This window comes from Periophthalmus magnuspinnatus, chromosome 22 (genome assembly GCF_009829125.3).
Source record: "Periophthalmus magnuspinnatus isolate fPerMag1 chromosome 22, fPerMag1.2.pri, whole genome shotgun sequence".
Lineage (NCBI taxonomy): Eukaryota > Metazoa > Chordata > Actinopteri > Gobiiformes > Gobiidae > Periophthalmus > Periophthalmus magnuspinnatus.
This window is the reverse complement of record NC_047147.1, coordinates 16,247,915-16,265,470: the sequence shown is the minus strand read 5'-3', so window position 1 is coordinate 16,265,470 and position 17,556 is coordinate 16,247,915. Positions and strand designations below refer to the sequence as shown.

The following is a 17,556-nucleotide window of genomic DNA, read 5'->3' as shown; positions in this document are numbered from 1 at the left end:
GCTCCACTCCCGCTCGGCCCTCCAGCACTCCCTTTTCTGTGCCCTGACCGAGTCATCATTCCTTCATGGCGCTTTCTGCTTATATTTAACCTTTTTAACCTTCATTGGGGCAATGGTGTCCAGAACATTCAAAACACTAACAGTTATAGAGTTCAACAATTCGTCAACATTAGAACATGGGACATTTTCGAAGTGTATCATTTCCATGAACAGTGCACCTGTTCTATCATTTATGTGTCTCCTTTGAACAACTGCAGGACCAGCCACAGGTTTGGGAATAACAGACAAGTCAAAGAAGATACAGAAATGATCAGACAGAGCAACATCCACCACATTGACATTTGAACATATTACTCCTTTTGTAATGAGCAGGTCCAGAGTGTGTCCTCTGTTGTGGGTGGGCTCGCTGACATGCTGAGTCAGACCAAAGGTTTCAAGGACAGAACTGAGCTCTGTAGCGTTTCTGTCAAACACATTATCCACATGTACATTAAAATCACCTGTAATGACTAAACCATCAAAGTCTGTGCATACGACTGAAAGCATCTCAGTCCTATACAAGTTTTCACTATCTAAGTTTTATTGCTTGGCCTTCTTGTCTTTGGAAGTTTTGGAAAAGAGACCGTTCAAGTTGAAAGTAGTTTTTTCACCCTCTTCTCTGAAAGTAGCTGTAGGCTGCTTAGCACCGCATCACAATGACTAAGAACTATAGTATGCAGTTATTATTTCTTTAGATAGCGATACGATAGCAAAACCAAACTGTCTGTGTGTGTGTGTGTTTTATTTAATCTGCAATGTGTTCTCAGAAGCCTGGGTACTCAGTCGTAAGACGCTGCCTAGTTTCAGATGAGTTGACATCATTATATTGTATATATCCGATGTGTATAACATATAATTGTCTTTGTTGCCAACACAAGGTTCAACATTAGTGGAATTTGCAGTTTGATTTTGTATGAAAATATGATTGTTTTGAAAATAGTCAGCAGATCCTTAAATTTTATACTCAAACTATACTCCAGAATGGAGGTAACTATTTTGGTGCTGAAAAAGAAAATGAAGAAATGTAGGTTTATTTATTAAAAACCCAAAATTTCCATTTAGAGCTGATGTTACCTAATGTTCAAAATGATTGGTCTATTTCACTTTTGCTGCTTTGAATCTCTCGATTGCTCAGCACTTTTATACACATTTTGATGACAGACATTTTAAAAGGATCAGCATTTGTGGAATTCCTTAAGGAAAATGGTGACTCACAAATAGTGTAATATTGGAGTTTGAAATGTAGATTTTGAATAGACCATGAATGCACCTTAATAAGCAGGACTTCTAATGGTGTGCATTGTACCCAGGTTGTCAGGTGAGCGGGCCATGGGACAGCACTGGTTTGGATGGTTTGAGAGATGTAGTCCAGGACATGAGGCTCTGCTCTCTCACACTCAACAAACTGGACAGGGATGGCCTTAGACACCTCTGGGACACACCGGGACACTTTGTGGACAGGAGTGCCAAGTGTCTCATGACTGCACTGTCCAGCACATGAGCCTGATACAACATTGTGCAGTCTTGCTTTTTTAAGTCCACAACGATAATTCTTCAGTTTTGACAGTTTTTACCATACTTCTTACAGCGATGTCTGTGTACATATTTATGTGTCTGTATGAAATCATGTGGAGATGTTTTGTACTTTTGTCATGACATTTATGGTCTTATTTCACTGAATCTGTTTTGGATAAAACAAATATTAAAGTATGTAAAATGTATTATTTTGCAGTGCATAATTGTATATTTAAAAACAAAGACCACTTTACATACACATTTTCTGTTAATTGTCTCAACTTGGAATGGAATGAAATATGCACTACTGATAGTTTGCAGCTGTTTGTACTGTTTGACTTTAATCAGGCCTTTTTCGCTACAATCTACCATGAAGAACTGACTTAGCTGGAACTACACCTAGCATTATGCAACAGTTTTACAGTTTGTCACTCTCAGAATTTTTGTTGAACATCAAACTCCTAAACCACAACATCTTAAAACTTTTTTGACACTGTTTTCTAATGTGTGCATTGTCTCTGATAACTGCTAAACATTCCAACCTAGAGATACATATAGAATACCCCCAATGTGACGTCACTGCATAGTATCAATAAAATTAAATGCATGAGATATTTCTCAAACATTAATTTAGACAAGACTTTTGAGGGATAGGGATTGTAAACAAATAAAAAATTGAAAAAATGCCTCAGAATTTCCAATGTAAATGAAAACTTGTATATTTTCTAAAATGAAACAAGTAGGGCCTGCACAGAGATGAGCCATATGGTCTATGAAGTGTGACATGATCAGCTGTGACACTTGTGGTAACTGTGGTTTGGGTGCAAACTTGCAGCGCAATAACCAAGAAAATCAAAGTGTTTAGTATGCAGTTTATTATTTCTTTAGGTAATGATACACAGAAACCAAATAAAATCTGTACGTTACTCGTCCGTATCATTTTCAGTGAACACTTCTTCTGGGTATTTGCGGTAATGCTCCTCCAGCAGTAAATCCTTTGGCCTAATGAGAAACAAATATCAAATTATTGACATTTTTATTACAAAACGCTGTGTGTGTATATGTGTAGATTGAGACTGACTTGCAGGCCTTGACGTTGACACAAATGCTGCGAACATCATCGGTGGTGGTCAGTTCCTCGATGAGCACCTCGAGGTTTTTCTGCACAAACTTCTGACACAGGGATTTGATGAGTCCTATCTGGTTACAGATTGACAGCAGTTTGGACTTAATCACCTGTAAACAGCAAAGTCACGTCAGTTCATTCAGCCCCACTTCTGTAAAGGAGCACAAAGCTGCTGTATACACTTACCTCGGCTGTTGCATTGTTTCCCATTTTTTTCTTGATCTTGTTCAAAGCCCATTTACAGGCCCAGCATACTCCTGGGAGCTAAAACATATTTGCTATGGTTACTTCTGAATTTCTTGAAAAAGTTGGTTACTTAAAGGGTCCATAATATGCAATTTTCTGATCTACATTATAATGTTTCCTCATCAAAAACATGCTTGGAGTTTTGTTTAGTTTTTATTTTAACAAACCCTGCATATTTAGGCTCAGTTCCTCTCAAAAGAAAATGCCCTGTTCTACCTTGTGATGTCATGTGGTAATACAAGTGTTTTTGGGTTTTTTTTTATTTTTATTTTTTTAAACTCCATATACCTTCATTAGAATCATTTGGATAATTTCAGCATTTTCCAATTTCTATTGAGCAAAAGGTAAAAGGTAGCTGTTAAATGTTCACACGCAAGGTGGAACAGGGCATTTTGAGCTTTGGAGATGTAGACAGTCTAATGATAAATGGTTACTCAAAAGTGTGAATGAAACAAAACACAACTCGACAATATTCTAAGATGATGTAAAGCTCACATAAGTCAATTTTGTATAATCTAGGACCTTCTAATAATACTTGACCAAGTTCTTTATTCATTTTTCATCAAAACTTGAATTCTTCTTTGGTAATTTTATGTTTAAGCCACAGATACTGTACTTGAGAACATCTATTGTTAGTACGGCTTAGTGTCCTCCTTAGTTTACTTTGTCAGAAATGTAATTCTCTAGTCCATTGGTACTCAACCTTGAGGAGGTTTTTGTTTGGTCACTTGAAGTTTCCAGGTGACTGAGCATCTGGACGCTGTGCAGTACAGCACAGGGAAGGCTGTCTGCTGCAAAAAAACAATTCTGTCCCTCCACATACAGATAAAACGCCTACTTAATCTGAAACTGTTAATGCAGATGGTCTTTTTTGAGTGATAAACCATTGCCACATGAGCCCTCCTCTAATATAAATCAATAAGAGGAAAGGCCAGTTCTAAGCTCCTAAGACACTGGGGCCCGGGACAGCAGACCCACCCCAGGTAGCGTTTACCACTATGGGTAAACTGTTATACATTACCTTCATCTCAGCTGAGACTTCCACATCAGGCTGGTCTTCATGGTCATCGATTGCCACACATTTGCCCTGTACCATCCACACTTAAACAAAACAGGACCATGAGAATATATGAACATAATCGACTTAATAAAAACAAAATCAGAGTCTCACCAGAGCATGAGAGCAGAACACAGAGGACCACGAGTGAGGACCTGTTCATCTTTGAGCCAGTGCTGATATGAACCCCTGTGCGCCTTATATACCCTATGGAAGAGGACGGGGGGTGAATGGAAACTACACCAAAACCAAAATGACACTTGGCCCACCGCAGTGTGACAGTTTCAGAGCAACACCAACCTACTTATTGGTAACCACTTAAATTGTTCACAAATATAGCACAACCTGAGAACGCTTCTTGTAAATTTGTTTTTCATGAAGATGGCAACACTTTGTAGCAGTTATTAAGCCATTATTTCAACTTTGACACCAAATTCATTTAAAGCTTCTTTTTTTGCTTTTTTTTTTGCACCACCAGAAAATCAACATTTTCTGGTGGTGTGATGCTAATGTAGGCACTGCTCTGTCTGAAGTTGTTACTAGATTTAGATTTAGTCTGAACTGTTTTTATTTATTTATCTTTATTTATACAGGGGAACCCAATGAGAGAACTTGGGCTCTCTTTTTGATGGGTGTCCTGTTTAAAATACAATATAAACAGAAAAACAAACAAGTCCATATAAAACATTAAAAACATGAGCTGGTGCGTGTGTTACCAATGACTCTAGTTTTGCCTTTCCTTAGAGTGTGTTCCATTTTTGTGAAGCAAAGCAGCTAAAAGCCTCTTTCCTGTCTTAGTTCTGGTCCTTAGACTTATACAGTCATGTGATCTGGTATTAAATGTTCCAGTATCAAAGATTAACAAACAGGAGAGGTATTCTGGCAGTTTTTGAAGTAGTCCCTTATAGATACATTTCACACAGTGTTGTTCTCTTCAAACAGACAGTGATGGCCAACCCACTTTTTCATAGAGAAAACAGTGATGAGTTTCAAATCTATCACCTGTAATAAAACAAAGGGCAGAGTGAAAGAGTCGATCCAACGGTTTCAAAGCAAAGGCTGAAATCTGCATGTACCACATCCACATAATCCAGTACAGAGAGGAAGGCTGCTTGCACTATTTCTTTTCTGTAATTAATTGGGATACAATATTTGTTTCTGTAATAAAATGATAATTTTGATTTTAAAATGTTACATAATTCTCAAATATGTCAAAACAAGTCCCTCTCAAATAACATTATATCCACAAACTAGCACTAGCCAACTGTTTTTCAGTCAGTCTCTCACCTAAACATCACCATGAACGCTTCTATTGATCACAGGATTCTAAAAATGTGTTGTTAATGTGTGTAGTTTTCTTTTTGGTAGTTATTGCAAATGTGTGCATTGTGTCACCATGGTAACCACCGAATATTCTACCATAGGCATGTAGGCAGAACACCTCCAACACGATGTCACTGCAAAGTATCAATAGACCAATAACACTCCAATCAATTTACTCATGCTAATCAAAATACAGTCCCATCTCTCAATTTAAAACAAAACGCAAATAATGTGGTGTATACTATAGATGACCTTCTGCCTTTTGTTAAGTTTGTGCAGTGTCATTTCAATTCACACCTGCCACCAGTGTGAAATTCACACGCAGTGACACAGGAAAATACTGAGACAAGGGACAGCTCATTTTAGCCAGAAGATAGACATGTGGGGGAAATGGCCTTTATGTAATTTACCACTTAGCGTGATAAAGGCAACGTTCCGACGGCCGCGGGTCGGAACGAAATGTGGATTTGGACATCACTTACCATTGAGCGCTCTGGTTCTGTCAAACATCAACATAGTCACACAAAGTTGGTCTCATTCGTTCCGTAAAGGTCCAGAGAATATAATCCAGTCAAGAAATTATGTCCACAAAGGAAGTTAGAGCCTCCATGTCCAATCTGCTGCAGGAAAGTGAAATCTGTTCCATCACCTCTCTGCATTTCTTTTGTCAGATTCGGCCATAATAAACTTCTGACAGCGCCAACTTTGTTCCTCAGCGCAAAACAAACTTGTTAGCTTGTGATTGACACCAAAGTTGGCCAATAAGGTGGGGGCTGTGGGTTACTGGAGCCGCGGACAGTGAATGAGAGCTACAGATGACTGAAAGAGTATGCCCCACTTTCCCCCTTGTAGAATCAAACTGTTACATTACACACGTTTAGTGATGTTTTCCTCTTAAAGCCCATGAACTGTGGAACACGCTGATGCGTGACATGCAGTGGTTTACTGTAAACAGACGGAGTTTTCTGCGCGCGTAAAAAGACGAGACTGGATATAAAGATCCGCGCGTAAAATTACACGCGCGTATTGCGTAATTTTACGCAGCAGTTTTGCGTTTTAAACATTACGAAACGGACAAAACAAAGGAAGTACGCGACCGCGGATACTGTGGATGTTTGTACAAGTTAAACTAGAGGCATCTCGGACCCGGAGCGGTTCGTGGAACCGAGTGAAGATCTCATGGTGGACAGAGGAGTAGAGGGACCTTATGTTTTGATGGACTGGATGCTGTTCCTGATCGGTAAGCGTGGGTTATTCTGCTATTGACTTAATTGTGGGTCAAATGTGTATCATGTGCAATCATTAGCATTAGCTAATGCCAATCTGCGCCCCCCGACCACCACCAATCATCATGCACACACCACTTGGGTGAAGTGTCTTGCCTAAGGACACAATGACATTATGATTGCAGAATGACTGTCTCACTGTACAATCATGTCCAGTGTGTTCTTAGTTTCCAGTGTGTGTTTGTTTACATTTTGAAGTGTGTGTGTGTTTGTTCACTGTTTGCAGTGTGCGGTTTGTAAATATATATTTATTTTGACCCATAGCACTTGTTTTGACTGTATTTTATATACAAATATACATTTTATATTGTGTTTTGATATGATATATAAATGTACAGTAATAGAGCAGCTGTGCAGATACAGATTCCTCTCAGTGTGAGTTTTCAGTAGAGCCTCACTGATGTCTGTGGGATGAAACATTCAAAAGTTATTGGAGTTTTTCCAAACGTTCTCCAAATGTCTTCATTCGGATGGGTTTGGAGAGGCCTGGACTTACTCATGATAAAATGATTGTAAAACTCTCATTTTTATAGGTATTGACCTCAAATTTAAAATGTAAGTGGTCAACAATTTTGTCAGTTGAGGTATGGTGTATTTTTGGACCCAGGTACCTACTGCAGCTTTCTACACCTTCATTTTCACAAAAATTTTTTGCAGAGGATGAGAAGAATTTTTTTTAAATGTGTGTTCCAAAGTGTATAAATGCTCAGCAGACAAACTTACAGTGATTCTGACACCTGTGGGTAAAACTATAGGGTGTTACCTTTACAAAGACCCCAAACTAGTGCAGTTACTACTGAGGGTTGTAATAATGGTGATTATTTTAATTTGGAGAGGTCAGAACAAAGGCAATTTCACCAAAATGACACGGAATGCTAAGGGGGTACTGAATTTGGTTATTATTATTATTATTATTATTATTATTATTATTATTAGTGTTAATTGTCTTTAGATCTGTTCTGGATGGATAAGAATGAATGCAAACATGTTTTTATTTCAACGTGAGGCATATGGTCACTCCACAAACAGGTGAGCAATAGACAGAGTGCAGTTTGTCATTACATCGATACTTGTTCTGATGAATCCTGTATTGTCCATGTTTATTGCCACATAACATACTTAGCCTTGCACAGCCGCAGCTTTGGGCACGCTTTCAGAGGCGCACCCTGGTAGTGATGGTGGTGATGGTGTTGATGAGCTTGTTCTTCATCCTCCTCAGCACAAACTTACAGCCCTTCTGCAGCAGGTGTTTTTTTAATGGAGACACACACACACACACACACATCAGGATGGACTCCATGTCTAACAGCGTACTGCTTTAAAGGTTTATTACATTTTCTGGTCGATGATTCGCTTTGCCTGGAATGTTCCACAGTGTGACATTTAACATCTATCTCCACAGAGAGAGGCAGATCTGAGACACTTACTAACTCTTGAGACTCAAACATGTTTTCCAATGTATTTTTGAGCAATAAAAACACCTGTAATTGAATAAACGCCAGACAGGAGTTAAGTTTCCTACAGTAGAACATTTCAAGCAAAGCAACAACATCTCCTTGGAGACCAGCAGATGGCAGAACCCCTTCTGCAGAAAAGTTACATGGTGCACCTTTAAAATAAGATCTGAAAACATTAAAGGGGCATACACGTTTTTAGGTGGAGGGTTAGAAATTTCTATTCTCCATGGAGATAATGTTTTTTCTGGAAGGTTAACAAAATGGTGTAAGCGACCACTCCAAAATATTTTACAGCAACACAAATGTGTGTAATGGAATACATGAAAGTTAAGTTCTAAGTTTTATTGTGAAACATCCCAGGCAAAGCTTGTGTTTGTGTTGTTTTCATAATGGACCTGCCACCAGAAAAGTGACATAGTGCACCTTTAAACTCAGGAATAAAAGATGCAGTTAGATAAGAAGAGTGCAGAACAATTACACAAAAAACAACAATGCAGCGCTCAAATGAAATGGCCCGTGACTTTACTATGGCAAACAAATGTGGGTAAAGTATACAAAAATTGTACTCAAGTGAGAGTAATGTTACTTTAAAATAATATTACGGAAGTGGAAGTACGAATATATATATATATGTATATATGTATATATATATATATATATATATATATATATATATATATATATATATATATATATATATATATATATATATATATATATATATATATATATTTATTTTACTCAAGTAGGAGTAAAAGTATGCGGCCAAAAAAAGTACAATTTAGTCCTACCCACATCTGATAGCAAATATACTAACAATAATAATGAGAATAGAGTAGTGCTTTTCTATGGTACTTTCATAGATATGTACTACTATGTACAATCTGGTGAACTTGTTATTTTCACAACTATTAAGTGGGAGACTTGACGGAAAGTACCCTGTTACTGTTTTTCCAATCAACACCAATGAGAGTCACTAATATATTTATACAGATAGAGTGGGTGAAATGTCTAGCCCAAAGATACAAAAACAGTACCTTTGAGCTGTCTCTTGAGTTGGTGTTGGACCCAAGTCACAATGTGTTTACAAAGTGAACAAGCGTGAGGAATACTTGTGCCATCCTCAAAAATTTCAAATATCTAACTTTACTTTTCAGAATTACATAACTTTTTTACCGTATACATTTTCTCTAATTTATATCTTGAGTAACACATTATCTGTTGGTTTAATGAGGAGGATTCAACTTTAAGTGAATTTATGATCCATTTCAATTTGTAATGTATAATATTTAGTTATCAGGTTGATATTAAGAAAATAGATGAATGGCTTGAGTAAACGTCACATACGTACAGTTTATATTCATGTATACATATTCATGTTGTGTTACTGTGATGAATGCATTCATTCATATATATATATATATATATATATATATATATATATATATATATATATATATATATATATATATATATATATATATATATATATATATATATATATATATATATATGTGGGGGGGGGGGGTGTTGTATTACCTCACCATCTCAATTTGTAGCAACATTTTAGGACTAGTTATTGTAGTTAGGGCACCAGTAGAGGGAGGTGTAATCTCACATATTTCTGAGACGGCAGAAAGGAGCTGTTACTCATGAGGTTAACGCAAGTTGCCATTTACTACTGACAACAGAGCAACTGTATTAAAACACAGCAGCACAATTACAACACTGATCAAAATAATGTAACAAAGAAACGTTTTATTCTTATACATATGTACAATTGAACAATGTCTGTTTTCAAAAAGCTCAGTGCAGGTCAGTATTGTCTCTATACATCATGCTATAAATGCAGTTATTATAAAAGCATATTTCTGTACACAATCGCCCGTGTTATTATGTACTTCGAGAAACCACATGCAGAACACCTCCTCCCTTGTATGGCAGACACTGTACAGTCAAAGTCTTAATGAAGGAAACACAGCTGTTAACCCATCCCAGATATGTCTGCAGTACTAGTCCAACAAAACCAAACGGTAACATTTTAGTTTAGGGATCACATATTAACCGCTGTAAACGGCATGCTAAGTGGTTGATTAAATTCTTTTTTCCATTTACATTTTTTTGTAAATGTCTTACCAACCAAACATTATGAATCACAGTTCTCGCTCCATCACAAACTAAAACACAATTTGAATTCCATAGTGAATCTCCACAAAACATAAACCAGACTTGTGCTTTATTAATGGCATAGCACTGAACTGTATACAGCCTGTGCTCTTGCTGTTTAAAAGGTACTATGATCATGACTAAGCCTGGGTGCCATTGTCTAAACCTACAGATAAAGTACACATACATGATTTTTTTCAGTATATGGACAGGCAAGTCTCATGTGAAAGGCTCAGAACCTCTAGAATCCACTCGCTGAGCTGCAGAGGCTGCACTAGCACTGGTTAATGATTGACTGCAGGTGCTGGGGGTTTTGGCAGTGAACATTCAGATCAGAGATTAGGTTTAAACCAACTCGATTTCAGCTCTGAAACTGGCAACCTAAATGAGAGACTCGTGTGATTGTCATTCTGCTTTCTGATCGGATAATCATCTTGAGAATCAAATCACCAAATTATAACATAAATAAATGGAATATCAGTAAAAGCTATATTTGACATGTCTGGGAACACAAATACAAAAATAAGGTTAGGAAATTTTAAATACGTGAGCAAACTGTTCCGTCTCACCTTTTGGCCAGCTGTCTCCTCGTAAATGAAGGAACTCAGCACATTTACCAAACCATTTGTGAATGTCAAAATGAAAAATAAACATTAATTGTAAATGCATTGCCTAACAGTATGTCATGTATAACAAATACTTTTTATTGTTTTCAGATTCTTGAATGCAATGATTTCCCACATGTAGGAGGTGGGAGGAGCTTGGTATTTTCTTGAAAGTGACAAATTAACCTTCTCAAGTTCTATTATTAATATGGTAAGTTATTTCACTATATTTATCCAACTTGACGACAAAACATTCTTCTTTGTAAGCCTCATCTCAATAAATGATCCAGCTGTTTTAATGGGTTTCACCCTCCCGTTTAAAGGACCCATTTTGAGTACTGCAGATCAAAAGATTTAGCTAGTTTTTGATTGTTAATTACTATGGTAACAGTGCTAATATTTCATTATCCATAAATAGCATGTTGAAGACAATTTGTCACTCACATTTTTGCTTATTTGTATTTATAGACATAATGTGATTGAATTAACAGATACCTCCCAAAACAGTAAATAAATCTTCTTAACCAAAGTGAGGCAAACATACTCAAAAGAATGAATCAGCCTACTGAAGTTATATCAGTAGGAAGGTCAATTATCCCACTATATTTATTCAACCAGACCGCCGACTCTATCTTCTCTCAATAAATTATACTGCTATAATCACGGGCTTAGGTTCCTGTTTAAAGGCGCCATTTTGAGTACCGCTGGCCAATCAAAAATCATCTCATCTTCTTAAACAAAGTGAGATTTTAAAAAGCCAGTCCATTTAGAGCCAGAATACAGCCATCTCAGGAGCAGTCTTTTGTGTGGGTCTTCTTCTCAGATCATCTCCAGAACATCACACGGGACATAGCCTCTCCTTTTGCCACTCGCCACTCGGATGAAGCCGTTGTGCTCTGGTTCACTGCTCACACAGATCTGGACCAACAACAGAGATGGGTAACTAAGTGTTAGTTTAGGAGTGTACATTCAGAAAAAAAAAATATAGTATGGAAATATGGTAACTTAAGGCTTACATACTGAGAATATTTAAAGATCCTTTACACAAAATGGACTCTTGTGAGCTTTAAGCCATGTTAAAATGTTGTTACCTCCTCAAAAACAAACCCAGAGATGTGTTTTGTTTCATTCGCACATTTGCGTAATCCAGCATTATTAGTCTGTCTACATCCTCAAAGCTCAAAATGTTCTGTTCCACCTTATGATGTCATGTAATGGTACTTTTCAAGTTAACAGCTACATTTTAACTTTTGTCCAGATGACACAGGCAGTTCCAGGGCTGAAATCATCCAAATGATTGTAGTGAAGGTTTATGGGGTTTAAAAACACAGAAGAGCACTTTCTGTATTACCACCTGACATCACAAGGTGGAACAGAGCATTTGAGAGAAGAACTGCCTAAATATGCAGGGTTTGTGTGTCAAATGTGTGAATGAAACAAAACACATCTCTGGGTATGTTTCTAATAAGGAAACAACATCAGAACATATCAGAAAATATGGGCCCTTTAAAGTGTATTATTGATAAAAATCTGAAATTGTTTATTCTTTTAAGACATTTTTGATTTTGTCACCGTCTTTGATATAAAATGTCATTTAGCCGGTGTACTTCACTTAATGATTATGATCAAAACATGATTACGATTACTGGAGGTTAGGATATGAATGATCATCCTAATAAAAATGCATAATCGTGTCATGTAGTTGCACAAAGACTAAAAGTGTTAAACATTTGAAAACTAGTTAACCGTCCTTGTATACTTTCTAATAAAAACAACAACTTTTTCCATAAACTAATCATTCAAAAGTGGATTAGTCCCCAAAGACCAAACTACAGAAAACGGAAAGCAGGGGGTCTCATCTCCACCAGGGAGTAGAGTGTCCTCACATGCCCCAAAGCACTGTGGGAAGGCTGGAATTTGGCTCAAGTTCAGCCAGAGGAACAGAAATGATGAATGATGAATTATGAATCTTATTTTTCAGTAAGCGTAGCAATGAGTTTACAGACTATGTAAATATATATTATTTAAACCATACTTTCTGCATGTATACAGTTAAATCACCATTGTTCTTCTGACACATCTTTAAAAAATCAAACGTTTTCACTTTTAACTGAATTACACAATTGAAGCTCTTTTTCTCATAATAGTAAATGGACTGAGTACCTGTCCTTCCTTCAGGGTCATCTGGCCTTGCTCTTTACAGCCAATGAACGTCCTGTTACACCTGTACACCTGGTCACTGCCCTGCACCTGGTGAGCAAAGGCTGCTGGGAAATAGCCGATCCTGTCCTCGATCACCCCCTGAAACAAACACAAAGAGATATTATTCTACTATCCAGTTCTTTATTTACTTTTTTTTTTTACATTTTCAAACAGTGTATACATGAATGACAAGGCACAGAATCAAAATGGAGGAGAGGTTGCTGTGCCTCTTAGTTACAGGTCAGATCTGCAAGGTGTGTGTTTTTCTTTTGATGTGCTGTACATATAAAATAAAACTACTATATGTAAAGTATGTGTAAATGTGTAAAACTTTCCACTCACTTTCCACCAGTCATCATTGGAGTCGTCAGCCAACAGAATTCTGTCTCCAGCTCTGGAATTGTAATAAAAAAGGCTTTCAGATAAGTTGTTAAAGATATGCTTAAATTTGCCTGTATCTGCTTAACAAATACACTGAAAACATGTGGAATATAGCACGTTCCAATCTTGAATGATTACTCAGTGCCTGATGGATTTTGTCTTTCTGATCAGGAAAAACAAAAACCATCAGGCACTTCATTTTCTATTGTGTTTTTTCATTGAATTATAAAAACACAATGATGTGAATACATTAGAATAGAAAACTAGCATGAACAAGAAAAGCACTAAATGATTTGTTTTCTTTGATTCCAAACACGCAACTCAAGATTTGGGCAACAACCTTTAAAAATCTACTATTATTTTGTGCATGTATGGATTTGTGACCACAGATACAGATAAACAGCAGAGGATGCCAAAAATCTGACTGAAAATGATTGTTTCTTCAAATAACATTATGCAAAAGCAAGTAAAATGAAACTTGGCAGAAAAGGTTTCAAAGGTAGTTATCTTTTTATTTATTTCTTTACCATTGATCACTCCTGTACAAATGAGGGATTACACCATTTCCTATTGTTCAATAAAGGCATATGTTTAAATCACTTAATATAACGCTTTTGTAGCCTAAACTTTTACTCCGGTACTGTTACACTGTAAAATGTCTTGTTCAGCTCGTAGTAAAAATGTGGAAGTTGTGGATGTGAAGTTGAGCCCTGATCTGTGATGTTGCTTCTGTACAGTGGGAGCTCTGTGGACTAAATCTGAAACGCCCTCGTCCCTCAAAGCCTAGATTGACTGATATTAATAGAATCTCACAGGTGATTTTAATGAGGCCGCTCCAGAGAATAAATCTATGAGGACTCCTGCCTGAAAGAGAGGCTAATTAGATCTCTTTGTATTCTTTGCTTCTTGCACAGTGGAAAGCTTCCAGTGCTTACTATGACCATTTAAGTGCATTATCAAGGACAGAACGGCCTAATAAAGGGGGTTTTGTAAGAGATTCTTGTAGCAGTGCATTTCTTGTTAAAATCCTTATCACAGCAATCAACTCTATAAAATAAGCCCGTGCACACAGACGCACCCCTTCTCCACACTCAACACTGTCCACTACTTGTCTGTCAAATTTATAATAAGCTTTGAAAGAGGAAAAAAAAAGTTACTTGTCGGTAATGTTTCATAATTTTCAACTTTTCCTCAGGGTAATTCATCTCAACATCTAGAGCAGTAGATAAAATCAGAAGGACTGGTACATTTACATGGCCAGGAAAAACTAGATAACTAGAGTAATCAGATAACTCAGTAATTAGATTTTTAATGAGATTTTTGAGCATTTGGAAGACATTTTAATTTAATTTAAAAATAACTCACTGGACGTCCAGGTCGTGGCTCTCTTGGGCGGTGTAGCTGTACAAGGCCACGTATGTGTCCAGCTTTAAGACGTCTCTGTGAAGCTGAGTGGGCTCCATCTGGACACGTTCACACATGCAACAGCAAAGTTAGTAAGCATAAAATCACACTGTAACATAGTAAAAATGCATTCTGAATTCTCACAATGTTATCATGACCTTGCATTATGAGTCCTGGACACCAAAATGCATTGTTGTCATAGTAACGAAGGAAACTAAATGGTACCTGGTCACATTTTTATAACGCTTTTCCACCTTCAAGGCACTCAAAGCGCTTTACATCGAGGAACCACTCACCCATTCACACACACACACACACACATTCATACACCTACCTACATTCAGTGTATACAGACACTAAGGGCGAGGTGGATGAAGTGTCTTGCCCAAGGACACAACGGCAGCATTCATCTGTGGGAGCTGGAATCATGCCGCCAACATGTGGGTCAGTGGATCTGACCACTCAACAAATGAAGTTTATCTCAAGAGTGGGATTTGAACCACCAAGCTTCAGATCTACCTATTTAACTACTGTTGAGTTACAGAATCCATAATCCTTTGCTTTGCTTTTGTTCAGTTAACAGGAAAACCCAACAATAATACTCTTTTAAACACATGCTCATTTTAATCTATAACCACCAGATTTGTACAAGTTTCAAGAGCAGGAATCTCCCTACAATACAGTAACTTGGGGCTTATACCGTAATATAAAGTATTTTAACAATATTGTGTTTTAGTAGTTATAGGTTTGAGTATCACATAAGTTATAAAGCCTTGTTTACTGCCACAAGTTCACAGTCAATCTGCTTTCAGTGCCGTGATGACACAGTGGGAACAGTGGGATCTCTGCTTTCGCACTTTCTCTTGAGCTCGTGGGTGTGGAGGAAGTTGAGAGGTGTAAAAACAATTAAAAAAGAGACACAAGGTTTGATAGCTTTAGTGTTTTCGGAAATTAAAGCATTAGCACATGTTAAATGTGTTGGTACTATATGACCAGGCCGGGAACATATGAAGCGTCTGATGAATGAGCCGAGGTAAAGCTTAAGTGTCTCTGTGCCCTTGGGCTCATCACAACAAGTGGGGCACAAATATCACAGAAGACAACAATGTGTTTTATAGAGAGAGTCAGGATGGTTTACTGGTTATCAGCAGTATCAGAGAATTTTCACAGATATCAGTATTGACTGACAGAAGTGAGGCTCCCAATCTGTGCCATTGGCCCCTTCTGATCACCACAACAGTCACGTACACACTTTCATACTACACAAAGCGGCTGAAGTTCTTTGCTTAAGGACACATTGACAGTTTTTGCCACTGGGGCCCCACAGTGACACCTGGAATTCTCAACAGTCTCCCATCCAAGCCTGACCTTGCTTAGCTTCTGAGATTTGATGAGATCAGGTTTTGACAAAGAGGTTTGGTGGTAAGTGTGATCGGAGGGGCATCAGAACTGAAAGCTGCCGAATGACTATGTCCGTTGCACTGGAGACTGCTTTATTACAAGTAGAACTAAAGGATGTCACATTATCAGCACCCATCACTTCTCTATATCTTATGCTTTTTTCAGGAGTACCTAGTTAGAGGTCTGGGTTGAGTACCTCATTAACAGTTAATCATAGGTACAATACTTCGGGCACTGCTGAAAAAAACAATGACAAAACAAGTTGTTCCCTCCAACAGAGGAGGCTGCAGCTGAGATGACATCACACTTCTCCACACAATGAATCGATCCCTGTTCTTAGCCCGTTTCTGCTTTGTATGAGCAGATGGCTGCGCTCCTCTGTCTTTTGGATCGGCCGTCCTTTTGTTGGTGCAGGGGCTGTTTTTCGGAGCATTTTTCTCAGCTGACCACCCCGCCAAGCCTCCATCTGCGCCTCCACCATTCACCGTTAATGGAACCGTCGGCTGACAGACAAACTGCCCACTTCCAGCTGTGCTCGGTCCAAGCGGAGAGGTGCGCCACTGCGGCCTTGTATGGGGATTTGATGATTTTGGTGTTTATACTAGTGCATCTATGGTCTTTTTCCACTGCTGACAAAAGACTAAACTGTTTAAACTGAATAGTTGTGTGTATGTACATTGATAGTGAATCTCCCTCAAATGAAGCCACCCAAGAAGTTGAATGATTCAGATAATTGGATATAAAGCAGGGAGTGTTGTAATGTAGCTTTCAGCATGCTGGACTGCTTCTGGACACAGATATCCAGAGCCAAAGCCGGGGTCAAGGCCACACCATATCAGTCAGCTTGGATATAATCTGTTACAGACAACAGGAAGGGGCTGTTTCCATTCCAGTCTTGGAAAATCTCACCACATGGATGAGTTTGTAGGGGCGTGTTTGGGGGAGAAGGGGGAAAGAACCCATAACAAACTGGCTGCGTTCTCAGACTCATTATTCACAATTTCAAGATCTGAGTAAATTTCTAGTGGTAATGGATGGAACTTTTAAGAGTTAGTTATGTAATTGTACTTGTGCATGAACCTCATTTTATAAACATGAAGGCATACTGTATTTTTGCATTTTTGTTTAGTTTATAAGTTAGCTAAAGAGTTGTTATTATAGATGTGACCAGTCTGTAGGCTACTTACAAAATATGACTAAATGATCCATCTGAAAAGGCTTCATGTAAAAGGTTGGATCATAACAGTAAGAGTGGATACATACCACTGAATTGTTGTATACTCTCTCAGGTGGAAAGCAATGCTCCATTCCATTCTCCAAAACTGTGAAAACTAAAGATGAAAAACAC

General features: G+C 37.8%; 3 protein-coding genes across 4 annotated transcripts in view; 1 reads left to right on the top strand and 2 right to left on the bottom strand.

Annotated features, from left to right (window-relative positions):
* tonsl (tonsoku-like, DNA repair protein) overlaps positions 1 to 1,760 on the top strand; it is a 24,347-nt gene extending 22,587 nt beyond the window's left edge. The window contains exon 28 of the mRNA XM_033987962.2: positions 1,350 to 1,760. Within this exon, the coding sequence (XP_033843853.1) occupies positions 1,350 to 1,540 (191 nt within the window). The 3' untranslated portion in view covers positions 1,541 to 1,760. The remainder of the gene's footprint in view (positions 1 to 1,349) is intronic.
* Positions 1,761 to 2,477: 717 nt separating this feature from the next.
* LOC117390266 (uncharacterized) lies at positions 2,478 to 4,159 on the bottom strand. The gene is made up of 5 exons (XM_033987965.2): positions 4,098 to 4,159; positions 3,948 to 4,027; positions 2,867 to 2,944; positions 2,636 to 2,790; positions 2,478 to 2,556 (listed from the first exon to the last, which is right to left on the bottom strand). The coding sequence occupies exons 1-5, from the start codon at positions 4,144 to 4,146 to the stop codon at positions 2,478 to 2,480; spliced, it is 441 nt and encodes a 146-aa protein (XP_033843856.1). The 5' UTR covers positions 4,147 to 4,159.
* A 5,628-nt stretch (positions 4,160 to 9,787) lies between these two features.
* stac (SH3 and cysteine rich domain) overlaps positions 9,788 to 17,556 on the bottom strand; it is a 33,082-nt gene continuing 25,313 nt past the window's right edge. For both annotated transcript variants that reach the window (XM_033987954.2, XM_055230925.1), the window contains 5 exons: positions 17,472 to 17,539; positions 14,769 to 14,866; positions 13,365 to 13,416; positions 12,984 to 13,121; positions 9,788 to 11,738 (listed from right to left, as the gene is read on the bottom strand). In XM_033987954.2, coding sequence (XP_033843845.1) covers positions 11,640 to 11,738; positions 12,984 to 13,121; positions 13,365 to 13,416; positions 14,769 to 14,866; positions 17,472 to 17,539 — 455 coding nt within the window. In that variant the 3' untranslated portion in view covers positions 9,788 to 11,639. The remainder of the gene's footprint in view (positions 11,739 to 12,983; positions 13,122 to 13,364; positions 13,417 to 14,768; positions 14,867 to 17,471; positions 17,540 to 17,556) is intronic.

Coding starts and splice junctions, on each gene's coding strand:
- LOC117390266 (XM_033987965.2), bottom strand. CDS start 4,146: ATGAACAGGTCCTCACTCGTGGTCCTCTGTGTTCTGCTCTCATGCTCT. Junction 4,028..4,097: donor TGTTCTGCTCTCATGCTCTG/GTGAGACTCTGA, acceptor GTTTTGTTTAAG/TGTGGATGGTACAGGGCAAA. Junction 2,557..2,635: donor GTCAACGTCAAGGCCTGCAA/GTCAGTCTCAAT, acceptor GTTTCTCATTAG/GCCAAAGGATTTACTGCTGG.